This window comes from Lagopus leucura, unplaced genomic scaffold, assembly GCF_019238085.1.
Source record: "Lagopus leucura isolate 7727_CA_CO unplaced genomic scaffold, USGS_WTPT01 Super-Scaffold_73, whole genome shotgun sequence".
Taxonomy (NCBI): Eukaryota; Metazoa; Chordata; class Aves; order Galliformes; family Phasianidae; genus Lagopus; species Lagopus leucura.
Genome location: NW_024962252.1, coordinates 423,827 through 451,822, shown reverse-complemented (window position 1 = coordinate 451,822; position 27,996 = coordinate 423,827). Strand labels below are relative to the sequence as shown.

General features: G+C 36.9%; 1 protein-coding gene across 4 annotated transcripts in view; it reads right to left on the bottom strand.

Moving 5' to 3' along the window:
* The window catches only part of ATAD2B (ATPase family AAA domain containing 2B), a 68,791-nt gene that overhangs the window by 18,224 nt on the left and 22,571 nt on the right, over positions 1 to 27,996 (bottom strand). For 3 of the 4 annotated variants that reach the window (XM_042882167.1, XM_042882175.1, XM_042882193.1), the window contains exons 8-23: positions 27,834 to 27,909; positions 25,883 to 25,981; positions 25,000 to 25,111; positions 24,073 to 24,188; positions 23,132 to 23,306; positions 22,251 to 22,339; positions 21,047 to 21,206; positions 20,002 to 20,092; positions 13,981 to 14,292; positions 10,720 to 10,852; positions 8,716 to 8,902; positions 7,895 to 8,080; positions 6,906 to 7,041; positions 6,372 to 6,568; positions 4,432 to 4,591; positions 398 to 520 (exon numbers count right to left, since the gene is read on the bottom strand). In XM_042882167.1, the coding sequence (XP_042738101.1) occupies positions 398 to 520; positions 4,432 to 4,591; positions 6,372 to 6,568; positions 6,906 to 7,041; positions 7,895 to 8,080; positions 8,716 to 8,902; positions 10,720 to 10,852; positions 13,981 to 14,292; positions 20,002 to 20,092; positions 21,047 to 21,206; positions 22,251 to 22,339; positions 23,132 to 23,306; positions 24,073 to 24,188; positions 25,000 to 25,111; positions 25,883 to 25,981; positions 27,834 to 27,909 (2,352 nt within the window). The remainder of the gene's footprint in view (positions 1 to 397; positions 521 to 4,431; positions 4,592 to 6,371; positions 6,569 to 6,905; positions 7,042 to 7,894; positions 8,081 to 8,715; positions 8,903 to 10,719; positions 10,853 to 13,980; positions 14,293 to 20,001; positions 20,093 to 21,046; positions 21,207 to 22,250; positions 22,340 to 23,131; positions 23,307 to 24,072; positions 24,189 to 24,999; positions 25,112 to 25,882; positions 25,982 to 27,833; positions 27,910 to 27,996) is intronic. The other variant, XM_042882184.1, reaches the window with a different exon arrangement.

The window sequence follows — 27,996 nt, the reverse complement described above, 5'->3', positions numbered from 1 at the left end:
ACACATGCCAGGCTGAACTGAAAATACAGTGTTTTAAATGGTATTCTCCCAAATCTTAATTGTTAATGCATTGCATTTCTAGAACACAGCTCTGGTGCCACCACACCTTCAATTAGCACAGCAGTGCCAGTGCCTATCTACCTGTTCACTGCGTTCAACACTGCTTTCTGTAGCCACAGGCACTGCATTCCTCTTTTGTAAAGGACAGTGTTTTATCAGATAAACTCACACAGCTGGGAAAAGTAGACAAGTTTCAAGCTCAGCCATCCTTTACCAGGTACTGCCCGAGACTGACATGCACTCCATTTTCCATTTTAAATTTAATTTTTTATGTGGGCATTTGTAATTGTCTTCTATCCTATTTATGTTCTGTTATGATAAATGAAGCTAAACATACCTCTTTTTCTTCTTGCTTCCTTGATTTCTTCACACATCTTATTAAATTCTGGATCCAGTTCAGCAGCAATGATAGCATGAGCAGTGTCCTTCAAAGTACAAGCTCTATGTCTTATTATTTTATCTAGAAAACAAGACAGAACACTTATTAATTTTAATCACAATTAGTAAAAGACTTATCATTTCTACGTAAGTTTGTTCTGTATATGACAACACTGATATAGATGGAGCTGGAAAACAGAAGTACATGAAAATGTACATGGATCAATAACAGCGTGCTCAAAAATTCCAACCCAGCAATGCTAAAAATATAGTAGTTCTCAGAAGTACAAACTGTTAATTTACTCAATAGTGGCATTTCTAAACAAAGGCAAAAGATGAACATAAATCAACTCGCAGCTCTTCAAAACTCACGAGAACCAGCAGGTGTCGCCAGTTCCCCCAGGCAGATCTACACAGAATCATGGAGTGCAATAAGAGTGCCCCAAGTAACAAGAGACTTGTCCAGGAACAAATTCACTCCCTAAGGGGGTAACATCCATCTATTGTCAGCAAAATCGTACTGGACACCCTCTGAATTCGTACGGCACATCAGGACTACATTCCTTACTTTATTTTTTTTTTCTTTTTCTTAATTGTTTAATTTTTCTTCAACAAATGCTATAAAATTCCATCTCATGCTTCACCAGATTCCTGTTGATAACGAATAGTTATTTCTCATTTTGACCTGCTCCAGAAAAACTGGCCAAAGTCTCTTTGAAATACACAAAAGAAATTCTTCCATTGCTGTTGCTGTATTTGAGAAGTAATTTTGACTTAGCAAGTTAAGCCATATGTGGAGAAAACTGACATCTAGAATGCTGCTTTTCAGTGAAATCTACAACACCATTTACTTTTAGCACAAACATATTTAATTTGTCAATTCATCCACACTGAATTGCTTTTTCCAGCTGATGGATGTACTTATACAGCAAACACCAACATTAATCTCTACAACGTATTATATAATTAGCATATTTAATCTGTTTTAATAATTACTAAGTACAACAATTAAGAGTATCAATGAACATTTATTAAACAAGGTTTATAAATCTAGAAACAGTATATTTTACAGATGAGAGGGCAGCTGAGTCAAAAATAATACCAACATCCAGCCCAATCAAGCCCTCAGTATGTTTTCTGAGGAAATCTACTACTGCTTTAATTGACTGGAAAGCAGATTTATTCCTTTTCTTTTCTTTAACACACATATACTTGTGGAGCATCTTGATTTGTGATCACAAATAAACATCTGCAGTTTGTTGATGTGTAAGTCAGTCAGGAAATAAAATACAAAACAACCTACTAAAAGGAGGGGGGAAAAAAAGCCTCCATAGTGATCAAAGCTCTACATGGAGTTTAAGTTGGGTTCTTGATATTGATTAGAAGCTTACTGTTGAAATAGCCTTCCCCAAAACCAGGTTTGTAGAGTCACATTAACATGTCATACTTGCATTTAACACAATAGGTTTTTATATAAACCTACCAAAAAGCACCATGAATGTAAGCACAAGTTGAATCACACGACCACAGATGACCATACCACCAACCGTATTCTATCAAACAATCTCTTGGGCACAGATTCCCAAGTCTACACCAATATTTTACTGAAATGGCAAATGCTATTTTGCATCTTTTGAAGGGAACATTTGACTGAAATACTTCTTTTCTCACACCCTGTGATAGGCAAGACTTTCCCACAGACGTTTTGCAGATGCAAATACTAATCTGTCTAATACACAAAGGTTGTTCCCGTTCCTGAAGAATGGAAAAAATGGTCAAATAATGGAGGGGAAAAAGAAAGATTCTCTTGTTGAGATCTATCTGCAACTGTATAGAAAAATAAATTTTAAAAGAACAAAAAGAATCCAGTTTTGAGCCTTTGTATTCAGTATATGAACTGTTTACTCCAATTGCCTTTCCAAACTGAATGACAGAACAGAACCAGGTACAGTATGATACTTTTGCAAATTCATGCATGAGACAGAGGAAGGATATAAGCCCAGCTTTAAAAATATGAATGTTTATAGCTTAATGATCAGTTAATGGATTTTTTTATAGCTTTATAATCAGTTAATGGATTTGAACACATATAATGCCTACTCAGAATAGAAATGATGTACTGTTCCAGCAGTGTATTCATACAAAAACTCATGACATCTTACATGCCAGAAGGACAATATATAATCAATCTGTGACAATGCAGAAGACAGAACTATCTTTCAACTGCCTTCTCAAAGTTGAGAAGCTACAATCACAAACTTAACCTAGGAACAGCCAGATCCATTTCTCCTCATTTAATCCTGACATAAGGAAAAAACTAAAATGCTCCTATTTTGGCTCCCTAGGCGTGTTTCCTAAAGCTCTTCTCTTTGGTTAAGCTCAATGAAAAGTTCCAACTCTACATTCTGCCCAAGCTGCCTTTGCTATTTCAAGTTTCTGCCACACCAAACTTGAGATTCATGTCACGATTCCTAGAAGACCTGACCTCCAAATCTGTTCTTTGGAGGTAGAGAGACCTGCTCTACAACTTCAAGAACCTCTTCAGACTATATTTCCCAGAACTGAGCAACCAAGCTCACAGATCCAAAAGGCCTAAAAAAGGAGAACAAAAGGTGTGAATTAATGCCAATTTTTCCCAAAGCCCATCATTAAGTCAAAAACATGTCGGTCACATGCAGGAGGTGTCACTCCCAGCCCTCACTATGTGAGCAGGCACATTCAGAGATACTCAGAGAATCCCATATGCCCATCAAGGCTTTGATTATCTCGTAATTACACATTAGAAGTCCTTAAGCAGTGTTACCAAGAACACACTGAATCATTTGCTGAATTCTACCAGTGTATTATTTTTTTTTAGCTGTAATACAAAAAGCATCCATAAATCAAAGAAAGGTTTCTTTTCAAAAGCTAGGAACTAGCACTACGTTCAGAAGGCACATGAAACATGAAAAACCCTCTACTTGAGGCTTCACAGCTACACAAATGCAAGGCAATTCTTCTCACATGACCCTGGCTTTGCAAAGCTAGGATCTGACATTACGGGAACTAAACCGTGCAAAACAATTTCAGAATTACAACATGCTTTTCAAAATAACCACCCAAGAGGATTAGTGCTCTCAGCATTCAGCTTACAGCTCAGAAGTACAGGAGAATGGGAAAGAATAACATCAAAAATTTGAGTTAAAAAATACACGTAATCAGGCTATAACCTGGTAAAATTATTTCATAAAACACTTAAATGCATTGGTCTACAGACAGAGTCAGACTTCTGGTATCACAAATATAAAATAAAACTACATTAAAAGGACGTTGCTTTTGCATTTTAAATGTTTTCTTGATGATTCTGAAAGCTGCCAAATGAAAGGCTTTCTTTTAACAATATTCACAATAAGGTGGCCCCTGCAAAGAGTATAAAATATGCTCTTTCCTTTCAGTATGAACAGTTTCCCATGCACTTCATTCCACAAATTCTGCCTTAATTGAAAGCACAGTGTGACACTGTAGAGACCAAACCTTCTAAATCTCTCCTAACCAGCTGCAGCAACTTCCTTGCCTGATGATCTATCTCACTTTATTTCCATCCCCAGACAGACATTTCTTAATTTCTGTAGGTGCATTTCACATTTTAAGCCAATGAGAAAATAAAAGCAGACCACTGCCAGATTGTGTGTAGTATTCTCTCCGCAGCTCTCCAAATCACACTGGCTTTTGTTGCATATGCAAAGTCAATTCAATGAAAATGAGCTATTGAATTTTAAAAGGAGCTACAAAACCTAATTTATTAGAGAACAACTCTAAGTGCTGTAGCTCTTGTAACGTCCCCCAGTGCTCCAAGTGCCTTAGAACACTAAAAGCACAGACACTTAGGAAATTTGCTTGTTTGTCTTAATTATAATAAAGCATGCAGCTTATTTAGAGACTAGAATAGTAACTGAACATGTGATTAAGTACCACGCTTTCAATTTAGGAAAGCCAAAATGAAGCAGATCTTACCTCCAGGATCTTTGTCTGGATTGTACTCCAATGCATTGCTGCATATCAGATCAATATCTGTTAGGAAATCCTTGGCTGTTAAGTAGTTGTGTTTATCAATTTTGGTTATTACTGTTGACAGGTCCATTGGCTCTTTGATAACTTCAAGGTAATCTGAAACCTGCAATCAAACAGCACACAAAAATGACAAAGGACTGTATTTGAACACTGCTAGTTTCATATCTTTGTAGCCTTATTCATTCCACATGCTTAGCCCCAACACAATAACTAAACAGTTTCAGTAATAAAAGAAAAACTATGTTAAAAGTCAAAGTTTTAACAGGACTTCCAGTTTCTTCAGTTTCTCTAAAATGGAGCTGATGGTGTTTTTGAGGCACAGCATTTTATCTAAATGCATTTTTATTTCTAGGTTTTTTTTGTGACTGTTATAACACTATCTTGAGCTGGAAAGAGAAAACAAGAAGCTTCACCCAAAGAAAAATGAGGAAAACTGTGTGTTGTTCAAGTTTTCAGTAAACTTCTCATTAAACTGAACAGTCAAATTACCAACTTGTAAGTATATGTGATTAATTAGTTCCTTCAATCAATTTTATTTTTTAGAAAAGTCAGGTTCTATTGATCGAAGACAGTAACTTTGACATAATACGTTCTCTTTAGACTGCCCTTCTGTAGAGTTCACAGCTTACTACAAGCTTAGCTCACAAATGGAAATTCAGCTTCCACTAGGGCACACTGAAAATATTTTACATAATTAATGGTACCATAAGGGGCTCAAGCTTGACAGTCAAATGTATCAGCACAGCTGCTGTAACAAAGTTCATAAAAAAAAAAAAAACTATTAATTTGTTATTTACTTCAAGGCAGAAAAATCCTATAGGTGCATGTCTCACTGCAATTAAGGTTGCAATCAATTAGAAACACTGGCAGCCTCAGAAACAGCATTGCTTTTTTTCTTTTGAAATCACCCACGTATGATGGTAGCTGCCAAAATACTGAGCAGTTACACACATATCCAGATCAAGCTGCAATGGCTCCTGAGCAGTTTCATAATAAAAATACTCCTTTGACCATGCTCACACTGAAATGCCTTATTGAAGAGCTCCTCAGTCTTTCAAACAGCTTTCCAACAAAAACAGCTACACAAGACTGAGGAAAGCTCCCACTAAGAGGACTGCATGAGACAAAAAAAATATGCTATTTAGGCGTGTGAAATTTACAATGCAAACTCATTTTCTACAGTGCTGTACTGCAAAGATCTCATATTTGACTCGTAGTATCTGCTAATAGACATGTTTCATGAGAAACAAAAGACAAACAATCCTAACTACCAGACTTGCAGCATTTGATTTTTAAGTCAGGCTAAACCACATCCTTTTCTTATACAAGCATCTGAAAATAGATTTGCAGATGGAGCCATCTGATCAGTTAGGTGTGCACACTATATAATCATCCAGCAAATGCCTTATAAAGTGCTACCATCTGCAATTAATGGCATCTGTAAGCATTACTGCTGAAATTATTCAACAATACTATTAATGCTTGCTACATTACAGAACACACAGATTGCTTTTCCAATACTATCATGCCTACAGGACTATTATGCTCTAAAAGCTTTTATTAAAGAATAGTATTTATGCTTCCAAATATTTCAGAAGCACTGGCAGGGATGGGAGTGGCATTTTTAAATGCTACTTTTAGTTGGAAAACTGACAGGAAAGCACAGCTTCCTACAGGTTACTGGTACAAAGAACATTCTCAAACTCCTTGCATCTCAATTGATGTGGCTGTGACCGTCTCGCCAGCTAAAACTAACAGCCTAGATAGGAAAGATTACAGCTAAAACATTCATTTTAATTATTCACTTCTCCATTTCCTTTTTCAATTGACACTCTTTTTCTAGTAACTTCAACTTCATTGTTTGCACATCACTGAAACAAGACCTCTTCAATATCCACCGGTTTGCTGAAGATGTTAAAGCGTTTGTCTGTCGCCAGCCTCTTGGTTACATCCCTGAGAAACAACCGCAGCTCTCTCAACGTGTTCTCTTCCTGGTCCTCCATTCGTTGTTTTTCTGCTTCCGACAGCTCACGGGCAGGAGACGGCAGTGCAAGAGGAAGAACTTCCATAGCACGAAGAGCTAGGGAAAAAAAACAAGAAGTCAGACAACAGAAGTATTAACGACAGCATATTTTATGATGATGCCCCTCCAAATTCACTACGTATTTAATGGGTCTCACCAACCAACCATCAATGAACTCTTAGTCCCACAGCCCCCCCATTTTCTAAAACCAGTAACTGCAATTCCTCCAATCCTCCTCCAAATAAACTTTCTGGGTACAGAAACATTGCCACCTATTACCTACACTAGCTGTCAGTTACTCGTGCCTTCTGAAAAGAAATCAGCATCAGAAAAGGAATCAGAAAACAAAACACTGAGATCACATTATTATTGGCTTTACTGTAATTTAGTTTACCAGCCTGTTTCCTTCTTGGTGGGGGCATTGCAGCCTCATCAAGAATTAATCCTCTGAAAAATCGTAATCTGTCTTCTTCACTTGGTTTCTGAATATAAAAAACCTCTTCATATTGGATTCTGAAAATACATTTCACCTATAAAAGAAAATAATGCTGTGTAAAAACTGAGCCTCCACTCAAAGTGACATAATTAGCAACCATACAAAAATGCTCGTCACAAACTTTTCCACAATTAACCACATTAGAGAAGATAGGAAACTCTACCCAAATCTGTGTACACTGAAGGAAGGGATGCCATCCAGAGGGACCTGGACAGGTTTAAGAAGCGGGCCCACATGAACCTAATGAGGTTCAACAAGGCCAAGTGCAAGGTGTCGCGCCTGCATTGGGGCAATCCCAGGTATGTCTACAAACAGGAGGAAGAAGGCCCTGTGGAGAAAGACTTGGGGGTCCCAGAGGATGAAAAGCTGGACATGTGCCAGCAGTGCGCATAGAACAACATCCCTTTGTCCAGTTTGGGTCAGCTACAGAGGTCCTGCTCTCTCCCAGCTCCTTTTGCACCCTTATCCTGCTTGATAGCTGAAAAGTTGGAGAGTTTTCAACACTCTTCCCCTCCTAAATGCAAAACACAACATTATACCAGCCACTATGAAGAAAATCAACTCCACTCCATACATGCTACTGGAATTCCATCATTGCCTTCAACAGCAGACCAGAGAACAAGCCCACAATGGGTTGAATCCATCAACACTTTAAAGGAACTATGTCATTTCTAAACAGCAAGTATAGTTCAAGAACTTGGCCGCCTCAGCAAAATAGTGTGGAGATTCTGATTGTCAGTAATGTGGAAGTACCTCCCTCATTATAATAAAATTGGTAATTTTCTGTAAAGTTTGAAAAACAGCACAAAACAATGTTTTCATGTGATCAGAACATGTTGAATAGCACATGCATCCATAATAACCCTGCCCTCCCACAATCAACTTACCTCTTCAGGCAATTCACTGTACATGGACTCAGAGGTAGACAGCAGAAATATAGGGGAGAAAGATGGTATATCTTGCAGCAAGGTTAGAAAAGTAGCTCTCACAGTTTCACTGACAGCTTCCCACCAATCACCAATCTGAGGCATGTAAACAATACTTGGTACTGTTCTTCGAGCTTCACGAAAGATCTAATTAAAAGTAACAGTGATGTTCAACTAAAATCGTTGTTATCCCCCATGAGAAGCAGAACTCTTGCAGACTAGGAAATGAGTTGCGTTGGTAATACTTGGTATACAAATCCTCCAGTAAATTAACATTATCTAATAATTAAAGCTTTCTAAGCAACTGTTTGCAATTGTTAGCTGTATCATTCAGTTATTTTACATCCTTGTGGTAGGCCCTACAAAAATACTTCTTGTCATGTATGTTTTAAAAACTTGTCAAGATTGAACTATCAATATGAAAATTAAACTGGCTTGCTATCCTTACACACCATAAAATTCACCACACACTTAAGTAATTGAGCATAAGTCCACAACACAACAATTTACACATAAACTAACAAAAATGAAAATCCGGAACCAAAAACCCAGATTCAATTTACTTGAGATAAGGTTTGCGCCTGAGCAGTCATGTTAAAAACATGATTACTCTTACTAGTCAACAGAGATCTGAATATCCATCTAGAGAGATCTATATTTAAAACATGCCTATGAAAACCTGGCTTTTACCTAACACACCACTCAGCTGCCATTATTTAGATGCTACAGACCCGTTCCAGAATTACATCAGTTACCTATTAGAAGAGAATTTTAAATGTCACCTGTGCACACGATTCTTCAGGTGTTTTGGCACTGACTGAATAAAGTGCTGGCAGATCTAGCCTGTGTACAGAGAACTTTTCAAGAGTGTGCAATAGTGCTGGAGCAAGGTGTGAAGTCTGACCCGAACCCCTCTCTCCAGTTAGCAGTAATCTCGGTCGGTAAGAGGTTGGCTGGTGATAAGCTGACCTGTAACAGACAACAGTTAGAATGAACATGCCACTGTTACCAATGGAAATACATATAACCTCAATCACTGCTTCAAGCCTGGGTATTTGTTTTGGGTCTTTCGTTTGCTAAGAATCCAAAAGACCAAGTAATGGACAACTTCCTACAACTGCCTAAAAAGATTCAACAAACTGTAAAATACTTCAGCACTAATTCAGCTCTAAGTAACTCAAGCCTCGTCTACTGCTTGAATTTCACAACAATTTTATTCAAATTCATCTGCAAAAATGTGCACATGTTAAACTTATACATCATATGAACATACTTTCACATAAATGGACTTTCAGGCAAGATATCTATTTGGTCACATCAAGCTCATGTATCTCTACAGTAACCTCAGAAATTTCAAGTTAATAAACTCATCCTCCAAAAATAATACCTAAGATTTCCAAGAAGAATGTAATGTGTTGTAATTTAAGAAATAGGATTTAACAAAAATCACCGTTCATGTTCTACTCTTTTACTAAGTTTATTTTATGAGAGCAGAAAGACTGCAAAGATAAACCTTATTTTCATTCTTGCTACATAGAAGACATCCTAAGAAGGAGTTCATGTAAGAAATTTGGTATTAAATTAAATTTAGTATTAAAAACTTGACCACACGCTTCTCAGAGAATTTAAATTATATCCTTATTTTTAAGTGTAGATTTCCATAAATGCTGCCCTGGCATCACTTTTTAGCAGAAAAAAATTTAGCATTTTTCCACAAGATGGCTCTACTGAACAGTACTACTACTGAGCAGTTCTCCTAACCTCATTTTCTTTATTAAGCAAACTCCCCAGAGAAGCTACGGAACATAGGCTAAAACAGTTCTAACTAAAAACCAAAGAAATGTTACTTTACAGTTAATTACTGTAGGCAATTCAAATTAAACAGAAAGGATTCAGCCAAATTTCACACAATCTTTCCAAATTCCCACTTCCCAAAAACTTTCCAAGAAAAACAAGGAAAAGCTATGTTAAAAAACCTCAAAACATTTTTATCATTTAACCAAACAATTGCATACACTGAAGCTCAACAGTGCTTCAGACCAAGACAAAGCAAATCTCTACTGCCATCGTAATGTTTCCTACAAAGTAAGCCTCTAAATTTAACCCTCAAAAATCACAGAATCATAGAATCCTTAGAGTTGGAAGGGACCTCTGAGGGCCATTTAGTCCAACTGCCCTGCAATGAACAGGGACACCACAGCTAGATGAGGCTGCCCAGAGCCTGACACAGCCTGGACTTGAAAGTCTCCAGGGATGGGACATCAACCACATCACTGGGCAATCTGTTGCAGTGCCTCACTCCTTTACTGTAAGCGATTTTTTTCCTCACATTTAACCTAAACCCACCCTTCCTGAGCTTGAAACCATTTCCCCTTGTTCTGTCACCACAGACCCTGCTAAAAAGCCTGTCCCTTTCTTTTCTGCAGCTCCTCTTTAGGAGCTGAAAGGCTGCTCTCAGGTCACCCCACAGCTCCAGCCTAGGGAAATATTCCTCAATATCTCTTTTCCCAATGTGTGGTATTTCAAATCAATACTGCTTGTTACAATTGAGAATTGCTGTTAAGATCCTTACTTCTAAGACAAATCCATCTGTTCCAAGCCATTTCTGATTGCTGCGTTCAGGACGTGGCCTTACCTAAGAGCATTTCAATCTAAAACCTCTAATCCATGCAGTTTTATTTTTCCTCACACAGAACAGCATTGCCACCACACCTTTATTACCTCTACTGATCTAAGAGTGCCATAATTTCATCCATCTGGTTAGAGACAGTTAGAGAAACACTCACATTGTAAAATGAAGGTAGGGTTTATGTATAGCAGCTGATGACTGTTTCTTTGGTGATCCTGAGGGACAGCTCGTCTCAAAAATTGATGAAGCATTCTCATCTTCACTATCATCTAATATTAGACTTGGTACATCTGTTCCCAAGAAATACATTAATTAGTCTCATCACTTATACTCACAACAAACAAGAAAAGGCATTACAATTTTCTTCAATTACAACACTTATTTTCAAGAGTAGGAAAAAAAATATAACTGTCAAAATGTAAGAACAGAATAATAAATACTTTCAAAAAAAAAAAGCAAATTAAATATTGCAGAAGTCTAATAATTACAAATTTACTCTTCAAGCCAGCAAGCAGAACAATCTCACAAACAAAAAAATGTTTAACTCGCTATGAATTGCTTCATTTAATTTCATTTTACTGTCAGAGATTTTTCAAGGATGAAGTTATGAAATTTTTAATTCCTCAGACTATAAAGAATTTTGTATTTATTTCTTTCATACTGGTGACCCAACTTTTACAGGTACACTTCTTCCAAAATTACTCTCTGCATCACCACGTGGACAATGTGTGTTTACAAGGAATTGTTTCCCACACTCTGACAATCTGTCAAAACAAACAAACAAAAAAACAAACACCACAAATGAAACTACTACAATCAACGCAGCTAATCCTGAGTTCATATTCTGTACTTCAATCTATTTTAATTCCTTTGCTAATGCATCAACATGATGAGGTAATTTCTACATAGTCCTTCAGAAACGAAAAGCTAAAAGACTGATTACATTCTAAAGACAGCCTCTGGGGACAAAAAAACTGCAAAAAATGTAAGCATGGCAGTAAACCAAAACAACCAGTTGACAGAAGACCCTTTTGAAAATTAGGTTCTGCTAAATTAACTACCATGGCTACAGCGGGATAAAGAATAAACTGCTGCCATAAGATAATGGAAAATCAACTGCTATGAGATCTTTATTTGCTCCTTGGAAAGGAATTTATTTCATGTTAACTTCAAAAAACCATCTTCACTCCCTCAGCAAAATCAGTTTGCATGAACAGGGTGAAAATGGTCAGCAAGAGAAGTGCAGAGGTCAACAAAATACTCTAATGGATGGGCAAGCTTGAGAGCAGCTCAGCCACAGCTGCACACTGCTGTTGCAGGGTAATCACCAGAGACCTCAGCAACACTCCAAGTTGGCCACAGCCATTTAGAAAAATGGAGTGCTGTGAAAAAAAGACATGAAATAAAGAGATACAAGAGTTAGTCTCAAATATCTGACCCACCACAGCACATGTACTACTACCCTGAACCAATAAAGGCAGCACTGACAGTGTAGGACAGAGATGCCACCTAACAGCTATCCATCCACACATACAGTCCCAGGAAAAAGTGTTGAGACAACAAAAGTATTTGATGAGGACATGACAAGTCTCTTGGCAAACAGCAATGCAGTCACATTTTTGACAAGCATGCCTCATAAAGTGAAGATAATGAAGGCCTACAAACCTCAGTCCGGTGCCAAGAACAAGCCCATATCCACAAGTATTAGGAAAAGCTGCTGGATATCTAACTCAGGGCAAAGACAGAAGCCCTTCACAGAATCACAGAAACACCAAGGTTGGAAAAGACCTACAAGATCATCCAGTCCAACCATCCACCTATTGCCAATAGTTCTCACTAAACCATGTCCTTTCCTTCACTTCAAACCAATTGAATGTAGACCTCCTAACTCTTGGAGCACTGCAGAACTCAAGATGCAAGATTTTTGCTATACCAGATGTATACCCACAGGGTATCTCCTACGCTCATGCACTAAATATTCTCAAATAGAACTTTATAACAGAGAGGGGTTTTTAATTCAATTCTTTAATAACAATAGTATCCAAACTGAGCATTACCAAAAGGTAAGAAGTATGAAGGGAGACAAATTTCTTACACCATTCTGGTTTCAAGAGAACAGAATGCGATCTAACCACAACTGCAAGCATCCCTTCCCAAAGCTCCACCACTCCCTGACCCCACCTCAGGCCATCTCCACTCTCGAAATCTTCAGCTGTTTCAGTCAGCAGAAAAGTAACCCAACAAAAATATGTTTTTAAACGAGTTTGCCAATGAAACGATTCAACAAAGGGCCTGACATGTACATGAAATTCAAGGGACAGAGGAAAAACTGGTCTATGGATCTGCTGCAGCCAGCACAGTGATCAGCCTAAGCTGCCTGGGGTGCAGTCTGAAAGCGTGTTCTGGAACAGGAAAGAAGAAGTCATAGCTGTCACAGATCTACTTCATGACTAGACTATTTTCAAGTTAATTACACACAACCACAAGTAGCGTTTATAAAGCCAGGGGGATGAAGGCGTTTCCAAGTATGAACAGTAAAAAATATTATGTCAGAATACAAAAACATCAAAAACCAAAGTAATTTCAACATTTAACTTAAGAAATGACAAGGCTAACTATTAAAGTATGTCTCCAAGAACACAAAACACAGAACCTACTGAATCACTGCCAGTCAAAACAGTCAGTCACGTTCCTTTTTACTCTCTGCTTCACTAACACACTCGTAACTGTTCCCACTGCAGGAGAGTTCTGACACACTTCTGACCCCTCAGCACATTGGACTTCACTAATTTGGCAAAAAAAGCTAACGACACAATAGCTAATAGTTCTCAACTTGCTAACCTGGCAGAAACAGCTCCAGGATCAGAAGTGTATCAGGCACTTCAAGGTGAGGAAATCATCAGGACTTCCTCATTATCCAAGAGATGATCACCCCACAGGCCCAGGGATCTTGTCTAACCTACGCTCTCCACTTCTGAGCTCTGAGCTCCCCATAAAACTCCTTTGCAGCCTGCTTCTATCCCACTAACTAGCAAAATTGAGGACACGTAATTGACACTCAGGCAGGAGCACCAATTCCAGGTCCTAACATGCTGAGAAAGACTCTATTTAGTTGTTGTTTGTTTTTGTACCATCTGATTATGTTCTATTATTTCTCATTTAAGCTGTAATTCACTTAGGGATGTGGGGTTTTTGTTTGTTTGTTTGTTTTTCCAGATGACACTGAAACCTACAGCATATTGGTCTACATAGGTTCATTACACATAGGTTCATTAAATGGCACAGCAACTTAAAATCTGCAAAAAAAAATAAGGCAATAGACAAGCAAACTGCATTCACATTTGAACATAACACTAAACCAAACACACATCAGGCTGTAGGCTAGCAGTCGACGAAAGAGAACTAACAACCCACATACCTTCACTTTTGTCACTCTGGCTGAACTCAGCGTGAGGAAACACTTTGTGTAAAACCTCAAGAAGGTCAGCAAAGGTACGTTCCAACAGTGGTCTGATCACAGGTGATAATGCGTGTCCTGAAGACGTCACAGCACGTTGGGAAGCAGGCACAATGTTCTGCATTGCATGATAAAAATCCTGCGCACTGAGAACTACTGACGAAACATCAAGCTGTAGCTTCTGACTGCTCACATAAATCTGGGGGTAGCGTCGTCTCAGGGCAATCAAGGCAGCCTCAGTGCAAAGTGCTTTTATGTCGGCCCCGCAGTACCCTGGTGTACAAAAAAAAGAGAGAAAAACAAAACAACCTTGCATGAAATAGCACTGTTGTGCTGCATACATTTCAAGCATGCCTACAGCTAAAAACAACTGGTAATACTTCGTTGTTGAGGTCCACAAAGCATCTGCCAAAACATGCCAGGCTATAATCCAGCGACAGTGTTGTATATCAAATTATGTACAGTTACACTGAAATACAGACAGAAATGAATCCTACGCTATGGTTCAAATGACCTCTGTTTTCACTACACAGCATTTATCTTCAGCTCATGGTTTTCAGTCTGTCATCACTCTTTTTTTCTCAACGCTGTCTCGAGTATACTTGCCATTTGTAACTGGCTAGCCCTGGGGTTTCTGTTTTTCTGTTTGTTGCTGTTCTAGTTTGCTTAACATCTCTACATGAATATATTTATTAAAAGCAAAGTCATTTTGTTATATGGGATGAGCATCTAACTATTACTTGAAGAAAAAAGTTAATGAATAAAGAAGAGAAGGAATCTCTGGTTAAAAAGGCATACTGTAGATTCTTAGAAAAATGTGAACTTTTACCACTGAGGAAAATGTTTCAGACTTCTTATAGTTTTGTAACGTTACCAATAAAAGAGTAGAAAAGCTACTAAAAAGCATTACAATTTTCATTCAGCCCAGCTTCTAAGTACCTACAGGTGGCTTTGCATAATTGCTTAATCGTCATTATTAAGAACCACAGATCTGATAATTATGAAATACCCAGGGATTTAATACCTCTGTGTTTTCTGCAGTTCCAGTGGCTTGGGGTTTCTCCCCAGAGCGACATTGCAAATTACAGAGTTAAATTACAAATTTTCTCATATCTCTCAGCAAGAGACATCAATACGCTGCCGTATTTTGTAGCACTACAGCTCCATCTTTCAAAGAACTTTAAATATTATTCCAATGGGGCACAGTCTCCAGAGGAAAAGGTAGGAAAGTACAGATAGTACAGAGGCACTGTCACCTAAGTTCACGGTTTTGCAACCAAATGTTTACAGAAACTCATTCATCAACTCTCCATGTAAATTCTTGTGGCTGTTTTGCTTCCCCCTCCCCCACCTCCTCCCATTCATACTTTCTCTACTCTATTTTTGTATTTTTTTTGGCAGTACCAAGACCCAAAGCTGAAGCCTGCTACCTTGCTTCTCTCCATCCTCTAATGTTCTTGCAGTGCTATGGAAATGCACACTTTCACAGAAATCAATACAGCAAAAGGAACAAAGTTGATTCTATACACAGTGTTGAAAAAATAAAGAAATAAGAATAAAGAAGCAATAAGATGAGGGGGAAAGACAATTTTCCACCCTTATCTTTCAGTTACATTATTTGAGGTTTTATAATACAAGATACCAACTTTCCAGCTACAAAGACAACTTGCATTGGCTGAGACTTAAAACTCCATCTCAAATTCTCAAACAATTCAAGAAACAAAAAAACCAACTACCAAAGAAAGAATGCCATGAATATCAGACTTGTTATACAGCTTCTAAGCTGTGTTCACAGAAAAGTTAGTCACTAACTACGTAAACTTCATGAACACACAGATTGTTTCCTAAGCAGCAGCCAGCAATTCACATTCACAACTTACCTTAGAATGAAATAAATGCATGTTACGTTTGAAATATGCTCAAGTATGTCCATGTATATTACATATATATATATATATATATATTAGCAGGTAATTATTTTCAGTGTTAAGGCTGTTTATTTATTTATACCAACCCCCAACACGAAATCAAAACCATGCAGGCACACTTTGTCAAACACATGTACTTATTAAACAGTACCTACAAGTCCATCTAAAACAACAGAAACAGGTTTTTTTAATCCAAGTTTTGCTTTCTTCTTTCAACATGAGGTAGCATTTTCCCATTTAAATTAGTCCGCTTTTCATGCAACAAGCTTTCTCAATTTAACATGTCCAGGGTCACTAAAGCGAAGCTTAAATCAAAGACGTACAAGAGATACAGAGAACTCCAGTGGCCTTAAAAACTAGTTCAGCATCTTCGTCACAGAAGATCCAGCAGCTCAGGAGCTCGGTCCTTTTCAATTTTTCTATTAATAAATGCTGTAATACCACTTTCTAACAGTCTTTTTAATCACCGCTTGCACATCTCCAAGGAACTGCAAAATTAGGAAATAATAGCCTGTAGCCTACTTCTAAAATTGCATTCTCAGGTGATCAGATACACAATTAGTCTCCATTTCTATTTTTCATTTCTCAGGAGCAATTACATTTGAAGAGTAGTAATTGGTGTCGCTTTCTACGGGATTCTCTTGTGTACACTGTACATCCATTTCAGCGACAGGGAAATTGCAAAAAAAACCCATATCTTGTGAATCACTGAAGGGTTTTTTTTGTTTCTAAGAAATAAACGCACACTGATTAAGATGTGAAAAAAAACAAGAGTCAAATGCTGTCAAAGGGAATAATAAATAAAATGAGTCATACCTAGATGAAATAATCTGAATTTATTTCTGTCTAAATTGACACTATTGAATCAAGGCTCAGTGCATTTATTTCCATTTTGAAGAATTCACAAAGGACGTTCACTTTGGCAGGCAAAATACACTGGCACAACACATCAAAAAACTAAGTAATCTTCTCAAGGAAGCCCATTTTGCTTTGCCTATCACCACCACACTGTGCTAAATAGTTCTGAAGTCCAGCTTTCAGAAAACAGATTTCCAAAGAATGCATTTTGGTCACTGAAATCTTACAAGTCATATTTTACTGTTCCTACCCTGCAGACACTGCAGGTACTACGTCCTCTTTAAAGTATCCTCTGCCCAATATCCACCCCCAAAATCTACAACAAACTGCTCCTGAGCTAGGCTGAACATCTAACTTAATGATCTCAACCACTGCTTTTTACAATAAAGGGTAGTGAGGCACTGAAACTGGTTGGCCAGAGGTGTAAGACCCGTTCCTGGAGACACCCAAGGTAAGGCTGGACAGGGCTGAGCAGATCATCTAGTGTAGGTGTCCCTGTTCAGTGCCAGGGAGTTTGACTAGATGGCCATTAAAGATCCCTTCCAACTCAAACAATTCTATGATTCTTCCAGTTTCTGCAGTGCACAACTCCTCCAATGGAAAAAAGTAAGTTGGTCAAAGTTCAGTACTGTGAGAGAAGTGAAAAGCAATGTTTTCTACATATTGGTGTTTTTCATACATTGGTGAAAAGTATGAAGTGCTTAAATTAATGCCATAACTTCCTTCTCCCACATTACATTAGGACAGGAAGATCTACTAAAATACTATTATGTCACAAAATGTTCCTTCAAAAATAAGCTTAACAAGCACCTCGAGTACGATGGCTTACCTCTTCACAATTCTACTTAACATCATTTCAATAACACTCTTTACGCTGTAAAAAAATTCATCTGCAAGATGAAGGCATTCACACTTCGTGTTTCCAGTATTTTCTGTTTCCTACAAGACTGAGTTAACAGCCTCTCTACCTACAGAAAGTTATAGTTCAGAACAATAAAGCAAGCACAAGAGAAAGGCAACGATTATGAAGTTTGGGATTGCTGTGACCCATCTCCAGTACACACTTACATGGCAAAAATGATACTAGGTACTTGTGCTTTTTGACAGTAGTAGAAAGACATCACTGTGTGGTCTTCAGTGTAATCCCATGTTCTACCCAAGCAGCTTTACTTGTCACACACTCATTGCATTTGCTTGGCAATTCAGTGAAGTGTGTTCTTTAATTCTCACATACACAAAAATCTCCTAAAAGGCATCCAAAACACCTGAGACAAAAATCAGCCTTCAGAAATAACTTTTTTGTGTTTAAGGCCTGGAATCTTCCCCTTGTAATATTGTTAAAATTGTACCCCTGATCTTACAAAGTTGTGAGTCACACATACATCTGCTTCCCCAAAGTCATTTGCTTTGGTAGTATTTCAGCAGGTTTCTTCATTAGGATCCACATGCTTGTAAGGTAAGTGTTGCCAAGCTTGCTGAATTGGAGAGAGGTATAAACCATGCTGTGCAAAAAGCCTGTTGGGTGTAGGAAGCTTTCAGGGACGCAAGGGGAGGTTTTAAAATGGAAAAAAATAAAAATAAAAAAAAAGGCTGTATACAAGAGGAAACAGACCAGCACATAATTCTTATCAGTGTGAGAAGTGGGCCAGTAAGTTCAATTTGCAGGTACACAAAGAATCTGGAATACCTGCTTTATATTAGTTGCTGCAGATTTCACTTACAGAAATGATGATGCAAACTGAAGGTGAAGAAGATAAACCACTCTTCAACTGTTTTAAAAGATCTTTGTAAAGTTAAAAGGTTTTAATCTCGGATGTGTGAAAACATTTATATTCCAAGACACAGAATTGAGAAAATCAAGTGCACAGTAGATGGACAAAAGGAAAGCCAAGGAAAACAGAAAAGGGCATTTCCTCTGAATGGCTGACTTTTCCACAGAACAAGTTTTACTGAGAATGAAGAATGCCTTCTGATCAAACCTACCAACAGCTTTCCTTATGGTCTGAGGTTCTAAAAAACACGACTGTGTTCTCAATGCAAAAATATGGTGAATTTTCAAAGAAACACTTGAGTTTTACATCAACTACTCCCCTCTCTCCCACTAAGCAGCATCACGTCTTTGCACAAATCAAGCAGAATTTACATGAAATGGGTTTGGCACATGCTGTCTTATACCCGGCAAAGCTTAAATTGGAGTTTGCTGGATAGTTATGTTTTCTCCTCACCAGAAGATGTTGAGGTCTTTGTGCATCAAAAGCGGAGGGATGCTGCTTCGATGATAGATGTCCCTGTGGATGAAGAGGATAATTCGGATGTACTGCAGCTGACTGAATGGACTGATGTTCAATTTAAAGTTCTTATTTCTCTGATGATGGGTTCCAATGCACAGATATTTGAGACCGTCCTTTTTCTGAGAACTTCAGTGCTTCTCCGAGCAGATGACTGACAGAGGATGCGTCTTTGCATGACAAATTGTTGAGAAGAGATTTGTGGTGTGTGTTTTAGGGTCACTTCCTCTGTTAAATTCACTATAAAAATATTGGGTTTTATTTCTGATTAGCTTTTAGGCAGCAGGTTTATCTTGAACAACCATCCTCCATTCAGTACAGCAGGTCTTTGGGCGCTCCAAAGGTATATTTAACGTTCTCACGGTGTGATGTTTTTTCCCTCCACCCCCACCTACATCTACACTCTGGGTTTGTTCTATGCTAGCAATCTGTAAATTAAAAAATCACCTTTAGAAAGGCTGAGCAGTCTGTGGGATTTCTGTCAGAGGAGAACATGCCGGGCAATGAAAAAACAAGTGCAGATTTTTTTTTGTCCATATGTAGACAGAAAAAAAAAGAAACATTTCCCTACCCCATCTGTAGGACTCTATTTTAATGGGAGATCTACCTGATGATTCCAATTCCCACTTCTATTTGTTTCTTTTTGTAGATATGCATCCTATTAAAGGACAAGTGGAAGTTGCAGAAAGGAAAAATGACATTATTTTACCTCCAAACAACTACTAACTACTGATTTTGCATTTCAGTAAGGCAGAAGCATGTTTTACCACAAAAAAATAACATTGTTGAAAGTACAAAAGTTCAAAAAGGTAAAAACAATAAATATCCTGATGCATATAATAAATTTTCCAAGTTTCACACAGAGGAGAAAGCATCTATAGTTGAAGTACTAACATGGTAACACTCACCAACACATTTTTCAGCTAGTTCTCCTAAGAAAGGATCTGACAGTTTGGGGTTCCAATCCCTGGTATGAATTTGTAAAATGTGCTTTCGTGCCTGATTTAAAGATGAAAATAAAGTTAGCAAGACAAACCCTTGTCAGAAGATTTGAATATATTATTTCTTCAAATAAATATCAACTTCTTTTCCCTTGACATGTCCCTGAAGTGCATAAAATAGAACTTACCATGCAAAGACCTCTTGAGAACAAAGGTTTTCCCCTCCTTTACACTTTTATATGAAGCAGTAATCTTTCCATTATACTAGTTACATATTTTAATTGTTTTATCAATACCAGTATTACATGTGAATTGATCATAATTCATGTTCTAGTAAGAATTATCATAACTTTATAATTGAATGTTTAAGTGCTGTATATGTGATTCACAGCTTCCACTGCCAAATGCCTCACCAATTAATTTTTTGCTGAGTAGCACAGTATATACACATGAATTGCAAAAGTATTTCATTTCAGAACTGCAAAGAATTCAAACAAGTTAAAAATAAACTTGTTTTGGATGTAGGTAAGTATGAATTCATGCAATATTAAGGCTGAATTCTTAAAAATATAGAACAAGGAGCTGAAATATTCCTGTCATCAATAAATTACCTTTTATGCTTACGTATACAATTTTTGTGCTTTCAGTAGTATATATAAATATGTTTTCTCTTACTGTAACTTCCAAAGTCCCAAAATTTGACATTCCTTATATAAATTCATACAAAAACACAGGTTTTAGCTAAGCTGTCCAGTTTAATGCAAACAGTTTATCTTTGTTTTTGTTGTAACTATATTCTGAAGATTTGGAATTCAGTACAACTTCATATACACTATCAATGTGTTTTTACTAAACAAGTCTTCACAAAATTTAATATACTTCCAAGAACAAATGCAATTTGCTTTTTTTATGAGTTGGCTGTCAGACATTCATAAGTTATGTTACATTATATATAAGTTATATATAAGTTATGAACATTAAGTTCAAGAAAAAATTACTTTCAAAGTTTTACCTTTTGATCGGGCAAGTTGAAAAGAAATTCCCTGTCAAAACGACCAGGTCTCCTGAGTGCAGGATCTATAGAATCCAGTCTATTTGTAGCACCAATAACAACTATCTCTCCTCTATTATCCAGTCCATCCATGAGGGCAAGAAGAGTAGACACTATAGAACTAGAAGAGTTTTCAAAATAAATAAAAATATAGGGAATAGTGTAATAATTTTTGCTCTTTCACTCTTAATTTCAAGAAGTACGTAGTCAAAGAAAAACTGTGCTACTATGTCAAGTTTCAAACCAAGAACTCTTTTGATATCACCTGTATTACTCTTAGCATTACAACTCCAGTAGGCACTACAACAAATTCAAACTTCCTTCCTTACAGAACGTTTTAGGGAATGTGAGCTCAGTTAGTCATTTGCTGTGACTCAAAGGGATCTCTTCCATTAACAGTGTATGCATCTTCCCATTTAGAGCAAGTGATGGGGTAGCACTGAGTAGAAGAAAGGCACATCAAAATGAAGCCCATAAACTAGCCTGCTGACCCCAAACCTCCTTCCTTTTCCCCTCATTTGAGTCATGGGAGACGTGCATACAGTATGCCATGGTATGACTATAATACGAAAAACACAACCATGCTGCCTTAATGGGCACAGCAAAGCTGAGATTGAGGGCAACCAGAAAAAAATTACATCTAGCAGTAAATATGCTTTAAAAAAAAAAAAAAATATATGGAAGTAAATATCTAGATAAACTTCCACATCACTCAGTCATCAAAAGGACAGAGGAGTTCACTTCATTCATAGAACGCTGCAATTGAAAAAAATCTCAGAATGTGTTTTCAGCTGATTATTCTATCAGGTTGGTAACAGATAACCTGTTTATAGTACAAAACCAGCAACCAATCCTTACTTGATGCTTCAACTGACAGGTCATCACCACTACAAGTTGACTGACAGCAAATTGTGGTCTGTCTGAAAAGCTCAAAAGGTAATTTTCTGGAGCAAAAAAACCTCAGCAATCTGTCCTTTCTACTGTAATGGATCTTACGCAAAAGTAAAAATCCTTCTTGAAAACTCAATAAAATTAAGCTTTAGAATTTACCAAAATAACATGGTCTGGTGTGGAAGAATTGAACTCTATACTTGCAGATCTCCTCCACATCATTATATTCTACTCTACAATGTATATTCCTTGATAGCACACTAAAAAATAATACCTGTGAATCTGATCTTGTCTACTAGAACGAACTGGAGCCAAACCATCTATTTCATCAAAGAAGATTATAGAGGGTCTCATCAAGTATGCCTGGTGTGCAAGAAAAGAAAAAAAGAAAAATCAATTCACCATTAATTCACAAGTATTCCATCAACATCAAAAATAGTTTATTCTTCTTACCAAGCAATAACATGCTAAAATAACACACACTGCAACACCTTAGTTAAAAGGGGCAGTCTAAAAATAAAACTCAACTTTCAACAATACTGTTTCAAAGGAAACAGATGCATTCTCCTTTAAACAAGCAAGATGGCACCAGTGTATCAGTTTTACTGTCTGAGAGACTCAAGACAGCACAGTGCTCATAAACTGAGACACCTTACACTGAGTTACAGAGAACAGTATCTTATCTGCACATAATCCATTTGTTTAGGCATCTGTCAGAAAACAGCTTGTTTGTGCAACTGTGTCTCACTGCTTGATAAGAGACTCCATCCATCATTTTCCAAGCCCAATGAGGGTACTAAAATGCACACACAGCAGATGCAGTCCCACATCCTCCTCTACGCAGCATACCTTAAACGTGACAGACAACTTCACACTCACTGTCTCTTCATTTTTATTTTTTTTTTTTCCTTTTTCCAATTTTTACCCAAACTGCTCTGTCCATTTTATTAATGGACAAGTTTAGAGACATCTTCCTCTCAGTTCTCAAAGCAAAATAATGCTGTCATTTGTACATTCCTTTATTAGTTCATCTAAATATATAAGCTATTTAGTATTTAATTTCATTTGCAAGTAATTTGGGTTGCCTAGAACACAGTGCAGATATAGCAACAACAAAAAAGCACAGAATATACACAAGATGTATTTTTTTCTAACCTGATCAAAAAGGAGTCGAAGCTGACGTTCAGATTCACCAACCCACTTACTGAGACAGTCTGCTCCTTTCCTCATAAAGAAAGCCACCTTTTTGTCTCCTTGACTGCATTCATTAGCTAGAGCTCTAGCTACCAAGGTTTTACCTGTTCCAGGAGGACCATAGAATAAACAGCCCCTGAAGATAAATGGATCAACACAGTCACAAACTTATTTTACGTCTCCTGAAAAACTCCAAGTCAAATTTTATAATGAAGACAGGGAGCCTGGAGAAGAAAGACTTAAGTACTATTATTACTACTTAATGTATTCAATGTGATGTCATAAAATCTATGTTTGTTTTATGCTTCCATAGATAAGCTTCAAAAGGATTGTTTTACTCTACTTAAATAACTCCTGAAATATTAACTCTTCAGCAGTGCTTCAAGACAGTTTCTGTTACTTCTTTGGAGAGATTTACTCCTTCAAAACAACACAAATATCTCAAAATTTTCCTCTAACTTAAATTATGTGTACCCATTTAAATCTCACACTAAAATGGCTTATTAATTGACATTAAAATCACAACATAACATTACTGTGATTACTTCTATTAAAAAAAATAAAACCAGCACTTACCTTAATTTAGTCAATCATTTGACAACAGGATTGAAATTAACAAAAAAAAAAAAAGTCAAGCTACTAAGGCTGCCTTAATAGAATATCTGAATTCTTCAACCAAATCACTAAAAAGTTCACTTTACCACAAAAAGAGTAAATTAGATTCTTGTTAACTCTTCATCCTGTTTATTACATTCTGACAGACAAGTGGAGTAGCAGACACGTAAGTGTATTTTAACTGTAAACACTTGAAGGAAAGAAGCAATCTCCTATGTGTTTTCAACTGAAGCACACTTCAAGTTTAATCAAACTTTAAAAAAAAAAAAAAGAGCAAATACACCTACCTTGGTGGCTGAATTTTGAATTTTTCAAATATTTCTGGATAGAGAAGAGGAAACACTACCATTTCCTTAAGTGCAAGGATGTGATGACTCAAACCCCCTATACTATCAAAACGAACCTTACAAAAAAAAAAAAAAAAAAAGCATGTATAAGCAAGAGCTTTTCATAGAAGAGTCTCTAATTATAAAACATATTCAAAGAAAAACTGCAAACAACAACACATTCATTAAAAAATACTGTACTAAAATTGCAGCTCAATTAAGTTTAAAAAGTCGACCAAGTCAATTATCAGTGACTGAGGGGAGGTTTATCTGGTTTGCAAATTAAGTATGCCAAGGATGGTTGAATATCTACATACATAGCAATCTTAAGCTCAGGCACATCATACCATGAATATACTTCAGTACTTCTAAACATCAGTTTGGTTCTGCTAATAATACAGCAAATTCTTCACAATACACACCATGAGCAACACACATCATTGCACCTGAACAGGTTTTATCTTGAGCCAAACTGAGGGTTCCTGGACTACACTCCCTTCAGTCAGGCTTGCCAGAGATAACAGTGAAGATCCACACACACCATGCGTGAAGTTCGCACAGGACCATGGTCAGCTCCACCATCAGCTCATTACACCTCTTTCCACCCTGCTTACGATAGCACACATTTCTCTACTAGAGTAATTAAAAACCAGCTACAAACAAAGAAATGTAATTGAGAAACATATTTTAGCTCATTTATGTTACGTATGCAGCCTGATGATAACTTAGAAGCCAAGAGCAAGTGAATCCTAGCGCAATAGACAAGACTTGAAACAAAAAAGATAAGCAAGTTTATAATTAATTCACTTCACTTTCAATAAGAGGCTGTGGTGAATTCTACTTATGCAGAACTGGTGGAAGGAAAAAAAACCTTTTAATTGAACTTACAGATTTATCAACAATCATAGGGTCAACATCAGCCAAGCTCGCACCAACTTTCACACGTTCTCGCAGGATTCCACTAGCTAAATCTTCTGCTCTGAAGTTTAAAGGCAGGCACCTGTTCAATCACAGCAAAAAAAAGCAAATATTGTTTTATTTCAATCATTTGGCAGGAATGAGCAAAGACAAGAGAGTGAATGGCTTCATCCACTGAATTAAAATGGACATCAGCCTACCCAATTTTCATCAAATTTCAAAACTGTTATTAAGAAAAAAAAATTCATCAGGTTGAGTTAAAAGAACTTACGAACAAATAACTAATTCTCCTAAGCATCATTAAAAATTGACAGCATCTAAGACGATGACTTTCCTGGTTTGATAATGTAATAAAAGCTAATATTTTGGTAATTATTCTTCTGTATTTAGGAGTTCCTTAACCATAGTGTTATGCTTGTATATGTATTTCAGTTTGTAGAGCTAGAATGGACATATTTCCATTAAACACAGAAAAAAATGCTGAGCAAAAAAATAAGACATTAATTTCTGGCACTGATGAAATGCATAAATTCAGTGTAGTAAGAAAAGTATTAACAGAACGTATCAGAGTAAGGAAAACATTAAAAAAATATTTAGTTTCAAAAAGTCAAGGAAAAAGTCAAAGTTAAGAAAAATAATAATAATCTTACAGATCAGCCATAACTCTCATCCGCCTGATCCAGTATACAAAGAAGCTTCACTTACTTCAGTATTCCACCAGATGAAATGAGTTATGTCTTGTAATCCATCTAAAGCTCTCTCTCACAAACATAGCACTATCACTTTGCAGTGCTTTATTTTCTGCTACATAATAAAAATGAAACCCTCCTAAATACCCAAGATGATTTGGTACCTATTTCTTGCTCTGGCCATGCTTTTAGATTTTCTTCTTTCAAAACGTTCTTCATCTGAGGAAGTGGTATCACTGCTGTGAATGGCATGCTTCTTTCTCCTATTCAAATGGCAAAATAAATATCAAACTCTGTCCCTCTTCACAGTCCTTTTCACAGTGGAACAGCATGTTTTGATTTTTTAATAAAATCAAATTGAAAGGGCAAACTGTATTGCTCAGGTTTACCAGACACACACAAATTCTTGTTGTATTGAGTATCAAAATAGTCATGAGGAGGGGATGATGATATCATCATTTACAGTCTCAAGGATGTCCAATATCAATGTGAACATCACTAGAACAGCAAATTTTTGTAAGATGGGGTCCAGTTAACATAAATAACAGTGAGTGTCATTAAGTATCCAGTCCTCAAGTTGCTGATGTTCAGATAGCTATAAAAAAAAGTTTCCCAACACCTTATCCATCTGTAACACAACAGAAACACCAAGATCTGCTTATTCAGTTTGATGCTTCCCTCAGAATATTTTTTTTAATTCCATACCTCCTACAGCAAAACTTCATAAAAGGGGAGATTACATCTGAACAGCAGAACTTGTACAAACTACTCGTGTGTCATTCACTTTTCAACATCTGTATGACCCATTTCTTATGGCAGTATTGCAGTATTTCAGAAAACTCTCCGAAAATACCATCAATACATTACTAGATTCTCTGTATAGGAAAGTGTCCAATTTTTGAGGTCTTTCTTGTTTTCTTTTTTTTTTTTTTTTTTTTTAATTGGTGTGAAAAAAAGCAGCTTTTTTGCACAAGCAAACAAGGTTTGGCTCACAGAATAACTCCTGCACCTTTAGTGAATACGGTGAGCTGCATCATTTGAAAGAACATGATATGCATTGATCACAGGCTTTCTGCTAAAACAGAACAAGTAAAGGACCAAAAATTAAATGCATTTTAAAACATATCAAAGAGAACATTACACAATTGGAAAGAACTTCTTCAAGAGTGTAAAACATCCCGAGAAGTAGAAATAAAATGGTAGTGGAAAAATAAGCATGTTAAAACTGAAGGGATCACAGAATCACAGAATGGCCAGGGTTGGAAGGGACCTCAAGGATCACGAAGCTCCAACCCCCTGCCACATGCAGGGCCACCAACCTCCGAGGATATCTGCTTTCAAACCCTCTGCATCTTGCTAGCAAGTAGAAGTTCAGAGATTATCCAATAAAATGCTGCAGATGCATGACATGCAATAGAAACGCTCTCCTAAATGATAAATGGTAATTAATATTTCAAAGCAACTTGCAGGATATTAGGATTCTGCCACTGAGCAGAAGTTCTTACAGTTTTGATTGAAATTATTATCACACCAACAATCTAATCTAGTTTGCTAAATAAGAGCCTTTCAGCTGCTTGCAAGAGAGCTGGGTAAACTACGGATTTCTTGGACGCAAAAGATAAAGTCAAAAATCATTTTCAGCTAACATTGTGTTAAGTTGCTAATGCTACTTGCAACTTGAATGAAAAGAAAGAAATTACTCATTTTTTTTTAGATCTTGTAGAACAGCAGAAGGGCATTATTTTAACTGCTGCTTTAGAATTAAATACTAAATAGAAACCCTTAAAGAAAAAGTTACTGCGCAGTGTACAAATCCCTTCCTGGTACTTGCAGCACACTTGCTTCCAGTCTGCTTCCAGATTCCTCATCACAAAGCTTCTACTGTGATAGCTTCTATTCTATTCTATTCTATACTATTCTATTCTATTCTACTGTGAAAGCTTCTATTGTGAAATGCTGTGAAATCAGCATTCTTATATGCTGATAAGGATCTGAACCTGATACACAATTCAAGACCCATCCATATGCATGAATGAAACAAACAACATTTTTAAAATCAGAAGATAATAGAAATGTACCATGCAAACAACCGTGTACCAGAAGACTGACACTTACCTGATATGGCTTCTTCTTGCAGGAGATCTGTGAATATCAAACAGTGTATTTTCTCTCTTTTTTTGGTGAGCTGGCACTGAATGAGAGAAGTGACAGGTTTGTAACATCAGTTAAAAAAAAAATAACAATAAAAAAAATAAATGGAGCTACAAAAATCGGAGTT